Source organism: Microcaecilia unicolor, chromosome 6, assembly GCF_901765095.1.
Source record: "Microcaecilia unicolor chromosome 6, aMicUni1.1, whole genome shotgun sequence".
NCBI lineage: Eukaryota > Metazoa > Chordata > Amphibia > Gymnophiona > Siphonopidae > Microcaecilia > Microcaecilia unicolor.
In genome coordinates, this window is record NC_044036.1 from 244,557,206 (window position 1) to 244,578,087 (window position 20,882).

At 45.0% G+C, this 20,882-nt stretch overlaps 1 protein-coding gene across 1 annotated transcript in view; it reads right to left on the reverse strand.

The window, feature by feature from the left end:
* The window catches only part of LOC115473199 (POU domain, class 5, transcription factor 3-like), a 33,029-nt gene extending 17,750 nt beyond the window's left edge, over positions 1–15,279 (reverse strand). Inside the window, exons 1-3 of the mRNA XM_030207963.1 lie at positions 15,201–15,279; positions 14,296–14,931; positions 11,162–11,273 (exon numbers count right to left, since the gene is read on the reverse strand). Of these exons, the coding sequence (XP_030063823.1) occupies positions 11,162–11,273; positions 14,296–14,931; positions 15,201–15,215 (763 nt within the window). The 5' untranslated portion in view covers positions 15,216–15,279. The remainder of the gene's footprint in view (positions 1–11,161; positions 11,274–14,295; positions 14,932–15,200) is intronic.
* Between the last annotated feature and the right edge of the window lie 5,603 nt (positions 15,280–20,882).

The following is a 20,882-nucleotide window of genomic DNA, read 5'->3' on the forward strand; positions in this document are numbered from 1 at the left end:
GAAGCTATTAGAGCTACAAGAAAATCCTTCAGAAAATGGAAGACAGAATTGACTGAAAATAATAAGAAACAGCATAAGGAATGACCAGTCAAATGCAAAGCGCTGATAAGGAAAGCTAAGAGGGACTTCGAAAAAAAGATTGCGTGGGAGGCAAAAAAACAAAGTAAATTTTTTTTTAGGTATATTAAAAGCAGGAAGCCGTCAAAAGAATCAGTTGGACCGCTAGATGACCGAGTAAAAGTGCCGGTCAGGGAAGACAAAGCCGTATTGGAGAGATTAAATGAATCCTTTGCTTCGGTCTTCACCGAGGAAGATTTGAGTGGGATACCGGTGCCGGAAATGGTATTCGAAGCTGACGAGTTGGAGAAACTTAATGAATTCTCTGTAAACCTGGAGGATGTAATGGGGCAGTTCTACAAACTGAAGAGTAGCAAATCTCCTGGACCGGATGGTATTCATCCCAGAGTACTGATGGAACTGAAAAATGAGCTTGCGGAGCTATTGCTAGAAATATGTAATTTATCCTTAAAATCGAGCGTGGTACCGGAAGATTGGAGGGGTGGCCAATGTAATGCCGATTTTTAAAAAAGGTTCCAGAGGAGATCCGGGAAATTATAGACCGGTGAGTCCGACGTCAGTGCCAGGCAAAATAGTAGAGACAATTATTAAGAAGAAAATTACAGAGCATATTCAAAAGCATGGATTAATGAGACAAAGTCAACATGGATTTAGTGAAGGGAAATCTTGCCTTATCAATCTATTACATTTCTTTGAAGGGGTGAACAAACATTTGAATAAAGGGGAGCCGGTTGATAATGTGTATCTGGATTTTCAAGACGTTTGACAAAGTACCTCATGAAAGACTCCAGAGGAAATTGGAGAGTCATGGGATAGGAGGTAGTGTTCTATTGTGGATTAAAACTGGTTAAAAGATAGAAAACAGAGAGTAGGGTTAACTGGTCAGTATTCTCAATGGAGCAGGGTAGTTAGTGGGGTTCCCCAGGGGTCTGTGCTGGGACCGCTGCTTTTTAACATATTTATAAATGACCTAGAGATGGGAGTAACTAGTGAGGTAATTAAATTTGCTGATGACACAAAGTTATTCAAAGTTGTTAAATCGCAGGAGGATCAGGCGATCCTCAGGGGGAGGAATGCTGGCTTCGGCCTAACCCCTGGTAAGCCTTTCCTCAGCCGAGAGGTGCCCAGCTCTACCACTGGCTGCCTTTCAGGTGCTGTGGAGGACTTGCAGCTCATCTGCATATCCTTACAGCCTTCTCCGGGGTGACACCCAGGTCCACTCCGATCCACTCAGGGCCTCCGCTCTAGGTGCCCAGCGCTCCCACCAGGTGCTGTGGAGGACTTGCAACCCTTCTGCATTTCCTCACAGCTGTATCCGGGGTGACTCCAGTTCCACCCCGATCTTCCCAGGGCCTTCTCTCCAAGTGCACAGAGTTTCCAGGTGCTTTTTGGCTAGGATCAGGCGACCCTCAGGCGGAGGAATGCTGGCTTCGGCCTAACCCCTGGTAAGCCTTTCCTCAGCTGAGAGGTGCCCAGCTCTACCACCGGCTGCCTTTCAGGTGCTGTGGAGGACTTGCAGCTCATCTGCATATCCTTACAGCCTTCTCCGGGGTGACACCCAGGTCCACTCCGATCCACTCAGGGCCTCCGCTCTAGGTACCCAGCACTCCCACCAGGTGCTGTGGAGGACTTGCAGCCCTTCTGCATTTCCTCACAGCTGTATCCGGGGTGACTCCAGTTCCACCCGATCTTCCCAGGGCCTTCTCTCCAAGTGCACAGAGTTTCCAGGTGCTTTTTGGCTAGGATCAGGCGACCCTCAGGGGGAGGAATGCTGGCTTCGGCCTAACCCCTGGTAAGCCTTTCCTCAGCTGAGAGGTGCCCAGCTCTACCACCGGCTGCCTTTCAGGTGCTGTGGAGGACTTGCAGCTCATCTGCATATCCTTACAGCCTTCTCCGGGGTGACACCCAGGTCCACTCCGATCCACTCAGGGCCTCCGCTCTAGGTACCCAGCACTCCCACCAGGTGCTGTGGAGGACTTGCAGCCCTTCTGCATTTCCTCACAGCTGTATCCGGGGTGACTCCAGTTCCACCCGATCTTCCCAGGGCCTTCTCTCCAAGTGCACAGAGTTTCCAGGTGCTTTTTGGCTAGGATCAGGCGACCCTCAGGGGGAGGAATGCTGGCTTCAGCCTAACCCCTGGTAAGCCTTTCCTCAGCTGAGAGGTGCCCAGCTCTACCAATTGAGAGAGCCTCCGCTCTAGGTGTCGCGCGCCGGGGCATTTTTCTCAATCTAATATTTTTCCAGTTGCTAAAGTACCTTAATCATTTATGGCCCCTATTCACATTCTCTTCCTAGCTCTGTCCCTTCCTAATCTTTTCCCTCACCCCCTACCTCTCTCCGCTACAGGAACTCACTTCTGTGGAACTCACTTCTCTACCTCACCTTCTCTCCTACCCTCTTCCTCCCTCTTGGCTTTTAATCTCCATCTCTTTCTTTCCTCCATTTTGCCTTCCCCATTCCACCTAAATACCTCTCGCCTTCGACGCCTTCGTGGCCACACCTCTCCTACTCTCCTCCGCTCTCTTTTATTCCTTCTCTTACTCTCAGCTGGTGACATCAATCCCAATCCTGGCCCTCCTCACCAACTATTATCCAAACTCTACAGATCTCACCGTGACCTCTCTAACCTCATCTCTATTCCTCTACTCCCCTCCTCTTCTCTGCCCTCTTGCGCCCTATGGAATGCCCACTCTATCTGTAACAAACTCCCCTATATCCAGGACCTCTATCTCGCGTCACCTCCATCTGCTCACCATAACAGAAACCTGGCTCTGCCCTGATGACTCTGCTTCAGTCGCAGCCCTGTGCCATGGCGGTTATCTATTTTCACATACTCCTCGCCCTGCTGGCCGTGGGGGTGGTGTTGGACTACTCTCTCCCTCCTCCAGATTTCAACCCCTTCTTCCACTTCAATCTCACTGTTTTTCCTCCTTTGAAGTCCACTCTATCCACCTTTTCTCTCCTCTGCCTCTTCGAATAGCGGTCATTTATCGTCCCCCTGATAAGTCCCTTTCATCCTCTCTCAGTGACTTTGACGCCTGGCTTGCCTTCTTCCATGATCCTTCCTCCCCCTCTCTCATCCTTGGTGACTTTAATATTCCTGCTAATGATCCTTCCAACTCTTATATTTCCAAGTTACTCACTTAACGTCGTCCTTTAATCTCCAACTATGCTCCACCTCCCCCACTCATCAAAATGGTCACTGTCTTGATCTCATCTTCTCCTCCAACTGTTCACCTTCTAGTTTCCTTGCCTCTGATCATCCCTCCTCTGATCACCATCTTATAATTTTCACACTTAAATCTCCTCCCTCCCAGTCCCGTCCTATCCTATCTAATTTATCTAGGAATCTTCACGATATTGACCCTTCATCTCTATCCTCCCATGTTTCAAACCTCCTCTCTACTGTGGCACCATCCACGTCTGTCAACGAGGCTGTTTCTTCTTACAACAATACTCTATCCTCTGCCTTAGACACTCTTGCACCTTTGATGACCCGCCCTGTAAGGCGTACAAAAGCCCAACCTTGGCTGACTTCTAATATCCGCTACCTACGTTCCTGTACCCACTCCGCCGAACGCCTCTGGCGGAAATCTCGGGCCCTTGCTGATTTCTTACACTAAGTTCATGCTGACCTCCTTCCAATCTGCTCTTTTATGTGCCAAACAGGATTATTATATCCAACTGACCAACTCTCTTGGCTCTAATCCTCAACTTCTCTTCACCACATTGAACTCTCTCCTCAAGGTGCCCCCTCCCCTAACTCCCCCTTCATTAGCTCCTCAGACCCTTGCTGAATTCTTTCACAACAAGGTTCAAAAGATAAACCTTGCTTTCTCTACCTCACCAGCTCTCCCTCGACTAGTCCGTTCCCCTCTCTCTCCTTCCCCTCATTCCCTTTCCTCCTTTCCTGAAGTTACTATTGAGGAAACTACACTTCTCCTTTCTTCCTCAAAATGTACCACCTGTTCCTCTGATCCCATTCCCACCCACCTTCTTAATGCCATGTCTCCTACTCTTATTCCTTTTATCTGTCACATTCTCAACCTCTCACTTTCCACTGCACTGTCCCTGCTGCCTTTAAACATGCTGTGGTCACACCTCTCCTTAAGAAGCCTTCACTCGACCCTACTTGTCCCTCTAATTACCGACCCATCTCCCTCCTCCCTTTTCTCTCCAAATTACTTGAGCGTGCTGTTCACCGCCGCTGCCTTGATTTTCTCTCCTCACATGCTATTCTTGACCCACTACAATCTGGTTTTCACCCTCTCCACTCAACCGAAACTGCGCTTACTAAAGTCTCCAATGACCTATTACTGGCTAAATCCACAGGTCAATATTCCATCCTTATTCTTCTTGATCTTTCCGCTGCTTTTGACACTGTCGCTCACAGCATACTTCTCGATACCCTGTCCTCACTTAGATTCCAGGGCTCTGTCCTTTCCTGGTTCTCTTCCTACCTCTCCCTCCGCACCTTTAGTGTTCACTCTGGTGGATCCTCTTCTACTTCTATCCCTCTGCCTGTCGGCGTACCTCAGCGTGCTTGTCTGACATCGCTGTCTGGATGTCAACGCCACCTGAAATTAAATATGACCAAAACCGAGCTTCTCATTTCCCCCCCCAAACCCACCTCCCCGCTCCCCCCGTTTTCTATTTCTGTTGATGGCTCTCTCATTCTCCCTGTCTCCTCAGCTCGAAACCTTGGGGTCATCTTTGACTCTTCTCTCTCCTTCTCTGCTCATATCCAGCAGATTGCCAAGACCTGTCGTTTCTTTCTTTACAACATCCATAAAATCCGCCCCTTTCTTTCAGAGCACTCTACCAAAACCCTCATCCACACCCTTGTCACCTCTCGTTTAGACTACTGCAATCTGCTTCTTGCTGGCCTCCCACTTAGTCACCTCTCCCCTCTCCAGTCGGTTAAAAACTCTGCTGCCCGTCTCATCTTCCGCCAGGGTCGCTTTACTCATACTACCCCTCTCCTCATGACCCTTCACTGGCTCCCTATCCGTTTTCGCATCCTGTTCAAACTTCTTCTACTAACCTATAAATGTATTCACTCTACTGCTCCCCAGTATCTCTCCACACTCGTCCTTCCCTACACCCCTTCCCGTGCACTCCGCTCCATGGATAAATCCTTATCTGTTCCCTTCTCCACTACTGCCAACTCCAGCCTTCGCGCCTTCTGTCTCGCTGCACCCTACGCCTGGAATAAACTTCCTGAGCCCCTACGTCTTGCCCCATCCTTGGCCACCTTTAAATCTAGACTGAAAGCCCACCTCTTTAACATTGCTTTTGACTCGTAATCACTTGTAACCACTCGCCTCCACCTACCCTCCTCTCTTCCTTCCCGTCCACATTAATTGATTTGATTACTTTATTTATTTTTTGTCTATTAGATTGTAAGCTCTTTGAGCAGGGACTGTCTTTCTTCTATGTTTGTGCAGCGCTGCGTATGCCTTGTAGCGCTATAGAAATGCTAAATAGTAGTAGTAGTAGATTGTGAAAAATTACAAGAGGACCTTACGAGACTGGGCGTCTAAATTGCAGATGACGTTTAATGTAAGCAAGTGCAAAGTGATACATGTGGGAAAGAGGAACCCGAATTATAGCTACGTCATGCAAGGTTCCACATTAGGAGTCACGGACCAAGAAAGGGATCTAGGTGTCATCGTTGATGATAAGTCAGTGGCGTTCCTGGGGGGGGGCGGTGGGTGCCACGCGCCTGTCAGCATCGCTCGCTCCGTGCTCCCTCTGCTCTGGAACAGGTTACTTCCTGTTCCGGGGCAGAGGGAGCATGAAACGAGCGACGCCAACAGGCACGCAGCACCCCCTCCCAGCAGGTAAAAATGCACTCGGGGGGGGGGTCATTTTGCCGGGGGGGGGGGGAAAGAGAAGGTATCGTTTTGCCAGGGGGGGCACTGCACCTGGGGGGGGGGGGGGCGCATCGCCGATCCGCCCTGGGTGCCAGCCGCCCTAGGAACACCACTGTGATACGTTGAAACCTTCTGCTCAGTGTGCTGCTGCGGCTAAGAAAGCAAATAAAATGTTAGGTATTAGGAAAGGAATGAAAAATAAAAATGAGGATGTTATAATGCCTTTGTAGCGCTCCATGGTGCGACCGCACCTCGAATATTGTGTTCAATTCTGGTCGCCTCATCTCAAAAAAGATATAGTGGAATTAGAAAAGGTGCAGAGAAGGGCGACGAAATTGATAAAGGGGATGGGACGACTTCCCTATGAGGAAAGGCTAAAGCGGCTAGGGCTCTTCAGCTTGGAGAAAAGGCGGCTGAAGGGAGATATGATAGAGGTCTATAAAATAATGAGTGGGTAGAGTGAAGCGTCTGTTCACGCTTTCCAAAAATACTAGGACTAGGGGGCATGCGATGAAGCTACAATGTAGTAAATGTAAAATGAATCTTGAGAAAAATTTTCATCACTCAACGTGTAATTAAACTCTGGAATTCGTTGCCAGAGAATGTGGTAAAGGTGGTTAGCTTAGCGGAGTTTAAAGAAGGTTTGGACGGCTCCCTAAACGAAAAGTCCATAGACCGTTATTAAATGGACTTGGGGAAAATCCACTATTTCTGGGATAAGCAGAATAAAATGTTTTGTACATTTTTGGGATCTTGCCAGGTATTTGTGACCTGGATTGGTCACTGTTGGAAACAGGATGCCGGGCTTGATGGACCTTTGGTCTTTCCCAGTATGGCAATACTTATGTCAAATGCCATGGTGAGATCAAGAGATGTCAGAATTACAGCTAAATTCCTATCAAAATATGGCGAGTCAGAGAAGGCTCCGTGCTTTGGCACTTATGAAATGCAGTTTGTTGGGGGGGGTGCAAAAGTGTTCTATATATTGTTCTAATTGAAGGCAGACTATTTGTACAGTTATTTTAGATATGAAAAGGAGTTGCAAAATTGGATGATGGTTGTTAAGAAGGGATGGTCTTAGTGTCTTATCTTTCTGTTTGGGATGAATATGGGTATATTTCCATGCCTGGGGTATCATATCCAAAAAAAGTGAGGTGGTCACTAACACATGGAGAAAAGAGTGGCACTGAGCTTTTTTGTAAAGCTTGAAGGCATGGGGTCATGAGGAGGGGGAGTGCCATATTAGGCCACATAGATGAGAGATCTCCGTTAAAGCTGTAAGTAGATGTAGTAAAGAGGGAAACAAATATAGACAGAAGAAAATAAGTGAAAGAACTGCAAAGAAAAGATCAATATTTGAAATAGATGTAGTAGAGAAAGTGAAAGTCAAAATGGAAAAGGAAACCCTGGCAAGAGTAAAGAGAAGACAGAGGAAAGCAGAAACCAGATACTGACTAAATTTAAAAAACATTAAATGACAAAAAGGGAAAAAAGTAATTTAGGATCAAGTAGGGGTAGCCTTGTTATTCTAAAGGGCAATAAAAACAAAAAAATAACTAAAAAAAAAAAAAAAAAAAGGCAAATGCTTTTTTGGACTAGCTTTCAGAGGCCAAAACCTCCTTCCTCAGGTCAGGATAGTATACCACCCGACTCGAGAGGTGGTTTTGTGTCAATTGTGAAATGTATTCAATTAGTCCAATAAAAAAATTTAAAAAAAAGGAGGATGGAAGACAAAACAACAACTGGCAAGGTTAAAAAGTGAGGTGAAGGAAGCTATTACAGCTAAAAGAAAATCGTTCAGAAAATGCAATTTAAAACGAATCGGAGAAAATTTTTCTTCACCCAACGTGTAATTAGACTCTGGAATTCGTTGCCGGAGAACGTGGTACGGGCGGTTAGCTTGACGGAGTTTAAAAAGGGGTTAGATAGATTCCTAAAGGACAAGTCCATAGACCGCTATTAAATGGACTTGGAAAAATTCCGCATTTTTAGGTATAACTTGTCTGGAATGTTTTTACGTTTGGGGAGCGTGCCAGGTGCCCTTGACCTGGATTGGCCACTGTCGGTGACAGGATGCTGGGCTAGATGGACCTTTGGTCTTTCCCAGTATGGCACTACTTATGTACTTATGTACTTATGTAATGGAAGAAGGAACCAATTGAAAATAATAAGAAACAGCATAAGGAATGTAGAGTCAAATGCAAAGCGCTGATAAGGAAGGCTAAGAGGGACTTTGAAAAAAAGATTGTGTTGTGTTGGAGGCAAAAACACATAGTAAAAATATTTTTAGGTATATTAAAAGCAAGAAGCCAGCAAAAGAATCAGTTGGACTGTTAGATGACCGAAGGGTAAAAGGGGCGATCAGGGAAGAAAAAGCCAAAGCAGAGAGATTGAGGCCCTCATGATCAAAAGCAAACTCCGGCGCTAGAGGCTGTTAACACCATACTTACGCCGGAGTTTGCTGCCGACCCATGATCAGAGCCCTTGAGCGCCTGAAACAACGCACTTGAGGGCTCTTAGCTCAAGTAGCATGCAAATGCATGCTAAACAGGGCTTCTAGCGCAATTAGCTTCCAAATGCATGCTAATCAGCGCTTAACGCATTCATCCCCAATGATCAGCGGCCAGCGCGCTAAAGATTGGGTCGCTGGCCGCGGCAAAATCAACGCCAGAGCTGGCGTTAGACTTTGCGGATCATTGGGGAGGAATGGTGAGCCCTGTCCAGCATGCAGTTTCTGTTGGGTGAAAGGACTTAACAAGGACCTGGGGTTCCTAGCCCATTATAAACCATAAAGCTGTATGTCTCTGTTGATCACCCCACCCCTCACCTATCCATCCTGTTAGAATATCAATGATATGCTTTGATGTCCCCATGCATACCTCCGACCCACCCCCATCCTCCCACCCTGTCAGACTGTCATAGTAATGCTTGAATGTTTTCACTTATATACACTGTCAGCTAGCACATTTGCTTATTTCCGATCTGATGAAGAAGGGCAACCTTCGAAAGCTAATCAAGAAATGTATTAAGTTATGTCCAATAAAAAAGGTATCATATTTTCTTTTCCATGTTTTATTTTGTTTGATTTCTATTGATAACCTTAAGAGTGGACTAACACGGCTACCACACTCCTCTACTTAAGGTTAGCCATGGAAAGCTTGTGGGGAATCACTGCCTATGCAGGAAACCCCTTAATGTGAGAAACATTTGTGAAGGGTGAGGGGAGATTCAGTCTGAGGATCACATGGACAAAGAAATGCAGAGGGTGGAGATGCTGCATGGGGTGTAGGGGAAGAGAATTGCTAGATATGGGATGGGAGAGAGAGATGCTATATGGGTTGCAGGGTGCGGCAGAATTAAATCAAGACATTTCAATTGCTACATTAAAATTAGTAAGTAAAAAAGGAGAAGGATGAGAAAAAGGGTAAAATTCTGAGTGAACAGAGGCAGTAAAGAATTTGACAGGTAGCTGAAAAATAAGGAGAAGGAAGAGAGTAAAATTAGAGTGAACAAATGCAGTAAAGAAAAAGAGGAAAGAGCTAAAAAGAAAATATCAATATGTCAAAAGGTAGGTGTAGCAAGGGAATGGAACAAGACAGGGGAGAGAGGAGAAAAGACAAATACATAGCAGCCGCATGAAGGAGAATTAGAAGACGGACAGGAAAGTAGAAAAAAGTAACTGGAACCAACATGATGGAAAAACTAAAATGTCCAGACAAAAGGTTTAAAAAAAGGCATTTTATTTTTAATGTATTAAATGGAGTATGTTAGCTTTGGAAAATGTGCACACCTGATGTCTTTGTATTATGTTCAGTAGTAAAGGAAATTGATATCTGTTTTTATTTCTTTAGTGTCAGTACCTGCCAAGTTTAACTATTTGGTGTTCCCAGTTCAATTTTTGTGATCCCTTGTTCTGTATTTGGTGAGGGTCTGTTGGTATGATAATAATGGTAGGTGGAGAAATTGGAAGAGAGGTAGGGAGGGCCCCCTCATTTATTTTCTGACCTGGGGCCCAGCAAATCTAACACCATCTCTGGCCTTTGCTGTAGCTGATAGGGGATCTCCAAGCATGGCCAGCTGAAGACCTCCTCCACAGGCAGCCAGGACGCCCTCCTACCACGCTCTGCAGGGTGCAGCACCACCCTTGAGTCACTGACAACTATGTATAGGGTGCCAACATCTGTGTCTCAGGGATGTTGCTGTTGCCTTCCAAACTTGGTAAAGGAGTTCTGGCCATTTTCAGAGGAAGTCTTCTGCTGACAGAGCTTGGGGATCCTCATGATATTTATATTTTGAGTTGTGAGGTGCTGGGGGAGGGGTGAAGAGTGGGAGTAGAGCAGGGGCAAAAAAATATCGTGCCCATCCAATTTGGGCTCAGGATAACCCAAAATTGGCTGTCTGGTTATGCCATTGTTTTGAATATTGGTTTTCCTGGAAAAAAAACACACACACACACATTACAAACATGTTTGGTAACTAAACGGTAAACTAGAAGCCAGCAGATCTAAAGCCTGGTGGCTATTTGGCAACCTACAAAAAAAAAAAAAGCTGAGGCAAATCATTTTATTGCCACAGGATTTTTTTTTTAAACAGTGTTGCTTGATTAATGTTCTCATGGCCAAGAGGAAGATGCTGGACTGGGGAGGGGCCAGGCTGCTAGTATTAAAGTGCTTGCATATATTTCCAGAATTCTGCAAACACTATTCTGTTTAATATGTTGTATAATGCTGGTGAGCATTACTTTGATTTTCTTTTTCGGGGGGGGGGGGGGGGGGGGGGGGGTACAATCACCTTGAGTGTATTCAGTGTGTAATTCAAATCAGTGACATACTAGGGGTAGGCAGTTAGGGCATCTGCACCAGAAGCACAGTGAAGAAATCTTTCCCTGCTGTTTTCAAGAGTGCTCTCACTGTCCCTTTACTTCACATACAGGTATACTCCTACCATAAGGATTTTAACTTACCTCACCATGCTTCACTTTAGCCTCCCTAAACAGCTGAGTCACTGACCACTCGTGGATACTAGCATGGACCAGAAGTTCCTTAGCATCAGTGAGAAAGAATGGAAGATGGGTGGGATTGGGCTGGGTATGCACAGTTATATTTTTCTACACTTCATAGTCAAGTGTTTCACTGGCCCTGATGTTACACAGATCTAAATAAGGTACAATAAGGCACAGACAAAACCATGAAGAAAACAAGTCATACCATACAGAGTTCCCAGAGCAAGGCCCACATCAGCCTGCGTAAACCCTAGGGTAATTCGTTTGTGCTTTAGTGCCTTTGCAAACTGTCCCAGGCCTTCAGTGGTCAGAACATCCTGTACAAAGAAGGAAACATAACACAAAAATATGTCACTAGGAACCAAGCCACATGCCTGGCATCCTACAGATTTGAGTGAGTTTTGATGTATACTCAGCAGATTGTGTGGCATTGACATTTATGGGAAAAAGTAATAATGAAAGGTTTAGTAGATTTAAAGCTTTTAACTCTCAAAAGGAAGACAGCTACTGATATGTGCTGTAATCATGACAGTGAGGTTATTTAAAAAAAAAAAAAAAAAAAGGTCACAGGTAAAAAGGAAATGTGTCCATTTATAATACCTTTCCTGGAAAAAGTTTTCAAATTATGATTTATGGATATCACAGAGTGTTTCAAGAGGAGACAGGAAGACGAGGGAGCCTGTTCTTGGGTTATGTGCACAGCAATCTTTTCTTTGAGGCTGAAGTCTCCATGCCAACTAGAAGTTAGTACTACTGCAGGTGAGCACTGAAGTGAGTGGAGGAGTGGCCTAATGGTTAGTGTACCTGGGTTCGCTTCCCGCTGCTGCCTGGTCGGCAGTGGGTTGAGATCCTGGGGAACCAGGTTCAATTCTCTCTGCAGCTCCTTGTGACCCCGGGCAAGTCACTTAACCCTCCGTTGCCCCAGGTACAACACAGTAGTACAATGTACTACCTAGACTGTGAGCCCAATAGGGACAGACCCAGTACCTGTAAAGTGAAGCTGTAAACTGTTTAGCTCTAAACGGTATATAATGAATTGTACTGGCAGAGCTGTGTGCAAAACTAACATTCAAAGAATCATATGGAGACAGTGATGAAGGAATTAAACATGTCTTTTCCCCCTTCATTTTAATTCATTAAAAAAAAAAAAAAAGTTTGAATTCATGACCAGTACCAATTTTATTATTTTGGTGAATCATCAACCTAGTAGTGGGCAGCCATATAATTTCCAGAATATTCACAACGAATATGCATGCAATCTGTATTTAACAGAGAAGATAGCAAATGCAAAAATTTATTGTGGATATCCAAAACATCAAGGCAAGCCAGGTAGTCCTCAAGAACCTGGATGAGAATCATGGCTCTAGAAGTCTTCTGATGTTCTTGAAACCAGATAGTTAAGAATGTCCCCCCTCTGCATACAAGACTAAAGGTGATGCTCCTCACACTAAGACAAAATTATTACTGCAACTTAAAAACTGAAGGAGTTTGTCCAACACAGAAAAGCATAAAAGTGCACAATTGTTAGTTCAAAACAAAGCTACCCAAAAGGACAGAAAAATACAAACTTTTCTTTGGTGAGGATCATCAAGAAACTAATTATTTTGGAAGAACAAACACCGTAGAATTTATGAAAATCCAAAGTTGTTCCAATTTATATGGCAGCACCATATCCTCAAGCCCATGAGATCATTTGAGGGAAAGAATACAAGATTGGCTTCTGATCTAAAAAGGGCAAAGGGTCATGGATTTGATATACTGCCTCTCTCTGGTACAACCAAAGTGGTTTACATTATATGGAGGTGCTTTCTACTTGAAAATTTCACCTGTATAATATTTGCACCTCTAAATTTCCACTCACAGACTAACAGTTTGATGTGAAGTGGTAAATCAGTTACTTGACCTACTGAGGATTTTTTAAAGACTTTTTGCTTTTACAAAAAAAAAAAAAAAAAAAAAAAAGATTTCCAAGCCTTACTTATATTTATACTACATGCTATAACATATCCTGGTGGTAGAACAAGTTTCCATGTTAGCATGCTACTCAGACCCAAAGTGGTTCCCTCCCATTTGCATATAATGAGAATATCTTTGCATATAAAGATATTCTCATTATACTTATGTCAGATTAAGGTGTGCGTCTTTACTCACATAAAGTTTAAGAAGATAGAATCAGGGTGACTAGGGTATTGCCATGGGCACTAGCCTCATGTAATGTTTATGCAAGATGTCCTGGGCACCTAAACTGGTGCTCTGTTATACACAAGAAAAAGCTAACCACTATGAAAGCTGAGTTACACATTTGAACTCTAGCCATTACCTTGAGGACTAGTTCTAAAGGCAAGTTTTTGTTTCTGCTCCATACAGAACAGTTGAAACCCTACCCCATTTTACCTTTGTTATGTTTAAAAAAATAGCTTTTACCATTTGGCAAACTAGGCAGTTACCTAGGATGGCAGCTGTACTAAAAGCTAAGAACAGACTTGACAGCATCAGGATAGGGAGGATTGGCAGTTTTTAATTAGATATTTGGGTAAATGGTTTTTAGAGAATTGTTTTGGAGAAAGCCATTTACTCAAAATACCACAAAAGAGTTTACTTTTTTTTTTTTTTTTTTAAATTTTTTTTAAGGTGGAATGACTAATTTTTTTTTTAGGATTGCTCTGGAAAGGGCGTTTGTTGAGTTAATCATCAAGACCTTGCATTCTTCCCATAACCATCAGCAATTTCTTAGCCCTTCCTAGCTATCACACATCTAAGTAGGTTAGAGTGATTATACATTTGTCTTAGCTCACAGGATTACAACTAGGTAAAATTACTCAACTCGATGATTTATATATAATAAGGGTTTAATACTGAGGAACACCACTTCTCTTAAAAGGAAAAGGATTCAGGATTTTATTTTATTTTTTTGCAAGGTCTCCTGGGTGTTACCATTATTGGAGGGGGAAGACTAGCCAGAACTCTGTAGCCTGCTGTCACATAGTTACCACAGTTGCAATGCATCATTGGTAGTAAAAAAACATTTCTAAGAAGAGAGAAATCTCCGAGGACCTGCAGCACTATTACCACTGCTTTGTAGTTCAATAAGTTTAGCAATAGCCAAAATTGAGACAAAAATTAAGGTATGGAAAGGCGGCCTTAAAATTGAAACAAATCTTTGTACTGCGTTTTTACCTCAAACACACACTTGTGAGCAACTAGCCCTAATAGGATGGAGAGCAGGAATAGAAAACCTTAACACGGGTTTAAGAACTAGTGCAAAGACAGATCAGGAACAAGTATAAAGGGGTTCTCCCTTCCTACGAGGGAAACCGGGATGGGAGAAAGTTATCTTACCTCTTCCCCGCTGTCACTGGACTGGCCTCCTTCACTAGCAGCCCCACTGGAGCTACCGCTGCTGGCCAGGCTAGATACCCCACTAGAGCTCTGTGTCACCGAGCTGCAGGACGTGACATGGGCCGCAGGAAACACCCCGATCCCTGTAAAAGTTGCACTGGGAGTGGCACTACTGGAAGCTGGGGAGCCACTTGCAGTTAATGCAGGCCAGAACGTGGGGTTCCAAGGGGGAGCATAATAGGGCGCAGGAGAAAGATTAGGAGGATATTTCGATTCAGAAGAGCCACCTTTGCAGTCTTTGTCTTGGCTGGGCTCTTCTTTTAGTGGCTTTCTGTTGCCAGTAAGGTAGGTACTCTGATGCCCACCAGCGTTGCCCAACTGGTTGGTTTGGTCTGGGACATAGAACGGATTCCAGGGCTTAGGATGGCTGGAGCAATCACCTCCTGCTCCTCCTTGAGGATCCGGTGGACAATATTCGCTTTTTACAGCTGGGATTGGAAAGAAAGATGAAGGATAACCGAGCCCAGTATAGCTGCTGGGATTAAATTGACAACTACTGTCCGGTAGTATTCCATTGCTCAAGTTTTCGGGGTTATACATGGCTGGGATACCCCTCCAGCCCCCGATAAGAAGGCCCTATTTGTAAATAAATAAATAAAATGGAAAAGTCAAGCTGACGTCAGGCACCTCTAGAATTTCCTGCAATCTTGTGAAACTCTGTATAAGGTCTCCAGAGGGAAAACTTTATCAATGACTTATCAAAAAAAAAAAAATCAGTTCTGATTTTACAATCTTTCCTTAATTTTACTTAAATTAGTAATTGATGATCTTCTGGTACTCAGTCCCTGCGTATAAACATGCTCAACAAACCCAAAATTAATACGACCAAAACACAAGCCACAGACCTCAATTTTAGTCATCCATACAGCTGTTCCTCTCCCAAATGATTAGGGTTATCTTGGGGCTGAGGTGGGTGGAGAGATCCTCCCACCTGATGATTAGATAACAACGTGGGATCAGTATGTTAATTGGCCTTCTCGGCTATTGGCCTCAACAAATCAGTTGACACCACCCGATTGTAAATGAACTTGATACCCCATCAGTTTTTAAAAGGGGGGGGGGGAGACCTTTTCCACTAATGTTCGTTTGGGGGCAAGTAGGAGAGGAAGGCCCAATGTGCACAGGCATTATTATAAGGCTATTGGCTGACAAAATAAAAGTTAAGACAACTCGCATAATTTATTGGCCTGTAGGATCATCAGTTAATCAAGGCTATTACAAATCTGGATTAGTCAGAGGACGTGAGCTCCTCATAAATCGAAACACTTCTTCGCTTGGGAGAGCAAGCTCAATAAAGAACATTTACACACGTATAGGAATCCAATGGCGAAACTGTCATTTGCAATTGCAACCCGTTGCATGGTCAATTAACACGACATTTTGCTCCCAAATAATATTGTTGGTAACAAGCGGTTGTCAATGCAAATAGCAATTGACCTTAATTAGGGAGTAACAGTTTCTACAAGGATGGGTGGCCTCCTGGAAGGGAAAAGCTTGGCTGTGAATTTCCAGGTCATCTACAGTCTCTTTTCGGAGCAGCTCAGAACCTTAGTAACCTTTTCCCTTTGAAACACGCTAGGTTATTTCAAATTTCTCCCAGAGGCGATATTCTCGTCATAGACAAGTGGCCTTCTTGTATTTCCAAAACATGATCAACCAGAGCCATCTAGTAGCGTATTCTTCTGATTTCCTAAAATAACTTGTATAGATAGCTGGCTGTCTCTGGTTTAATTGGATCTGGCCCTGTTTACAACACTGTTGAAGTTACATTTCGGCCCCATTGTCAAAAAGTCTTTCTGAATCAATTATAGGTTAATTAACGAAGATGCCAGCCTCAGACCTCGCCTGCCGTGACACAGACTGTGAATATGGAAGTTAAATCTTACTGGCGAGATTCTTGCAAGCAAGTAAATACAAATACGTGATAAACCTCCACCCCAGCGCCCTGGAATTATCAGGATTTTATCGTTTTGATTAACTCTTGTTCATCCTTTAAGGACTGTTTACTTTTATCTCTATTTTGTGGAGTCTTTCACTTCTGGTAGATAGGATGAAGCGATAAGGCTGGAGGGTAAAGATTATGTGGAAACTTGCCTCCCTTTGAATACTATGAATTTACTATTTTCAGCTCTACTTGGGAACATAATGTCCCGTGAAAGGTACAGTTCCGGATGGTAGAGAAACTCACTGCAGAGCAGGATTAGGCATATGCCTATGGCTTAATTATTTAGAAGGGGCGCACTCAAATGTATTAATTGAATGGTCCCAAGGCAGAATTTTGCCCTGGTTAAGTCGACTGCTGGCAGACAGAATAAAGCACATGCAGGCTGATGCTTAGAACTCCCGCAGTAAAGCCAACAGCATTGGAAACTAGTTCACCAATGCTCAAAGAAAGTGATATTTCAATTATATGTGCACTGTAAAAGCAAAAGCAAGGGGGAATGTGATTGGAACATGCGCAGAAGAATGTTGCGATATGCTCAGCTCTTGTGCTGTACAACAGGTAAACTCAAAAATGAACACATTAGCACCTGCTTTCTGCACCTTTAAATATAAGCTTTTCACATTTTTTTTTTTTTTTACTTGGAAGGCTTATATTTAAGCATAGGAAGGCACCAATGTGTGTTTTTACGTCTGGGTTTCCTCAGACTCGCCCACATTTATTTCTTAGTACCAGCGTGTACAGGCTTGCACAGGCTTTCTTCCACTTCCAAAAGAAATCAAAACTGGCAGATTTTAAAGAAAGACAGGAGAAATCCTCTCATCAAACATCATAACGCTTGCTTCGAGTTGGTGTTAGGTTTTCAGCAGCAAGGGTGAATTTTTTTTTTGTTGTTATATTTGTACCCCACGCTTTCCCACTCATGGCAGGCTCAATGTGGCTTACATGGGGCAATGGAGGGTTAAGTGACTTGCCCAGAGTCACAAGGAGCTGCCTGTGCCTTAAGTGGGAATTGAACTCAGTTCCCCAGTACCAAAGTCCACCACCCTAACCACTAGGCCACTCCTCCACTTCAGATGTTTTGTTTTGTGCGCTGCTCTCTGAGCATTGGAAGAGAATTCATTAGCATCCATTTGACTACATCTGCATGCTATTTGCGCCAGGGGCGTAGCCAGACCTCATGGTGGGAGGGGCCAGAGCCCGAGGTGAGAGGGCACATTTTGGTCTGCCGTCGCCTCACCACCCCCTGCTGCCCCCCACCTTGGCTGGCAGAGGTCCTTAACCCTTGCCAGCTGAAACATTGTCCAGCGCTGGTCGCCGGCGCTGCCGCGTTGTCTGCCCTGCTCTGTCCTCCCTTCATGTCCTGCATGCTCCTGGGCAGCACTTCAACTGGCAGGAGTTGGGGACCCCCACCAGCAAAACCAGGGGCCCTCAAGAAATTGGGGGGCCCCATGTAGCTACACCACTGATTTGTGCTAATCTTTGGTAAGCACATTTTTTCAAATGCTAGAGCTCTCTGAGCATTCTGCACTCACAAATACCGGCAATAGTCTGGCAATAATCATCTCTACATTTTGAGCAGCGGCCTGTTGGGGTAGACCCACCACTTCCTCCAAAGGTCTGTCTATTCTCCAGTCATCAGGAGGAGTTAGTGAGCAGCACATCCAGGGTTGCCAGGTGGAAAAATTTTTCCAGCCTAAAGGAGCCCAAAATCCAGCCCAAAACCCGCCCAAACTCAAACCCCGCCCCTGACACCCCCGCGTCATCACCCCGCCCCCGCCATCATCGGCCCCGCCTTCCCCGTCACTAACCCCGCCTTCCCCGTCACTAACCCCGCCTCCCATGTCACTAACCCCGCCTCCCACGTCACTAACCCCGCCTCCCACGTCACTAACCCCGCCCACCGCGGCCGAAAAAGCCACCTAAAAAAAACCGCCCGAAGCACAAAAACCAGCCCAAAAAACCGCAACCCGCCGCGGGCAAAAATTTCCCGCGGCGGGTCGCGGAAAACCGCCCAATTGGGCGGTAAAACCGCCCACCTGGCAACACTGAGCACATCCTGCTCTGCTGGCTTTCCTCTGCAGGGGCGTAGCCAGACTTCGGCAGGAGGGGGGTCCAGAACCCGAGGTTACACCACTGGCACAAAATTAACATGAACTAGTCTCTACAATGTAGATCATGGGTCAGTGAGCCAGGGCAGGATTAACCCTTTGGTAAGCCTTAGGTAATGGAGTACATTGGACCCCCTCATTGTTATATAGTTACATTTAAAATCTCCCACATTTGGGACCCTATTGGGCTCATTTTCGAATGAGAAGGACGCCCATCTTTCAACATAAATCAGAAGATGGACGTCCTCACAGGGTTGTCCAAATCGGTATAATCGAAAGCCGATTTTGGATGTCCCTAACTGCTTTTCGTCACAGGGATAGCCAAAGTTCAAGGGGGCATGTTGGAGGTGTAGCGAAGGCGGGACTTGGGCGTGCCTAACACTAGATGTCCTCGACCCATAATTGAAAGAAACAAGGACGTCCCTGATGAACACTTGGATGACTTTACCTGGTCATGTTTTTCTTATGACCAAGGCACAAAAAGGTGCCCGAACTGACCAGATACACTAACTGCTGTTAGTACATCTTCTGGCAAAGAGTTCCAGAGCTTAACTACTCAATGAGTGAGAAATATTTCTTCCTGTTTGTTTGAAAACTATTTCCATGAAACTTCATTGAGTGTCCCCTGGTCTTTGTACTTTTTGAAAGAATAAAAAATCGATTCACTTCTACTCATTCTACACCACTCAGCATTTTGTAGACCTCAATCATATCCCCCCCCCCCCCCTCAGCCTTCTCTTTTCCAAGCTGAAGAGCCTTAATCTCTTTATCTTTTCTTCATATGAGAGGAGTTCCATCCCGCTTTATCATTTTGGTCACTCTTTGTATCTGTGTAGAACCCATGGTGAAGTTGTACCATGGAGCAATACAGAGGCATTATAGTCCTATTTACCATATCTTTCCTAATAATTCCTAACATCCTGTTTGTTTTTTTGGCCACCACTGCACACCAGGGGCGTATCTGCGTGGGGCCACAGGGGCCTGGGCCCCCGCAGATTTCGCCCTGGCCCCCCTCCCCGCCGTCAACCCTCCCCCGTTGCTTACTTTTGCTGGCGGGGGGCCCCAACCCCCGCCAGCCGAGGTCCGACCCGCAATCTCCATATTTCGTCTTCCTCCGTGGCCATGTGCTTCAAGGAAGTAACGCTGCAGTGCTGATTGGTTTGAATCCAGTTCGGCGACAGACGCCGAACTGGATTCAACCAATCAGCACTGCAGCGTTACTTCCTTGAAGCACATGGCCACGGAGGAAGACGAAATATGGAGATTGCGGGTCGGACCTCGGCTGGCGGGGGTTGGGGCCCCCCGCCAGCAAAAGTAAGCAACGGGGGAGGGTTGACGGCGGGGAGGGGGTGGAGAGAGGAGGCGGCAGCGGGGGGGGGGGGGGAGGGAGGCAAAAATGTGCCCCCCCTCTCTGGCTCTGGCCCCCCCTACCGCCGGATTCCAGATACGCCCCTGCTGCACACTGGGCAGAAGATTTCAGCATATTACCCACAATGAGACCTAGATCTTTTTCTTGGGTGTTGACCCCCAAGATGGACCCTATGATTTGGATCATTCTTCCCAATGTGCATCACTTTGCATTTGTCCACATTAAGTTTCATCTGCTATTTGGTCTTCCAATTTTCTTAAGGTCTTCCTCCAATTTGTCACAGTCCACATGTGTTTTAACAACCTTGAATAGTTTTGTGTCATCCGCAAATTTAATCACCTCATTTATCATTCCAATTTCCAGATTATTTATAAATATGTTAAATAGCACTGGTCCTAGTACTCTGCAGGAGTTCTGGGCCACTGTGTCCTGTATTAGCCTTGCTGACCAGATAGAGAAACAACAGAGCTGATTTATGTAAGGACAGAGAGTGAACAAATCATAAGACTAGGATTCAGAGTCTGAGGAATCAAATGTAAGAAAAAATTACATTCCAGCAATTTGTGAACTCTACCTCGCTGAAGGACAGCCTATAATTTAGGACACTAAGTTTTTGAAAATGTCACCAAAAAGTATGTCCTATTTAATTTTTCTAAAACAGCTATTACCATGCCAAAGTATACTGTTTAAATTCTCAACAGTGTGTTTAAATTTCCTGTTGGAAGTGTTGCCACCTGCTGTGAACATACACTGGTTACCCTCCTCCAGATGACTGGAGGGAGATACTGGAATCTACAGTTGCCCTGCTTTGGAAAACAGTTTGGATTTCGTCCTTTAGATTGTAAGCTCTTCTGAGCAGGGACCGTCCTTAATTGTTAATTTGTACAGCGCTGCGTAACCCTAGTAGCGCTCTAGAAATGTTAAGTAGTAGTAGTAGTAGGATTTGACAGCAGTTTTGGAGTAATCACAGAGAGGCGGTGACCAGAGCTGCATTTCTGATGACTTTTGCACTGGAAGCTCATAGAAATTGGATTCTTGCAGTTTTTTTTCCTTTTGTACAAAGGTGTATTATTTTTGGTAGTTGAGATTTACCCTGATCTTTGTA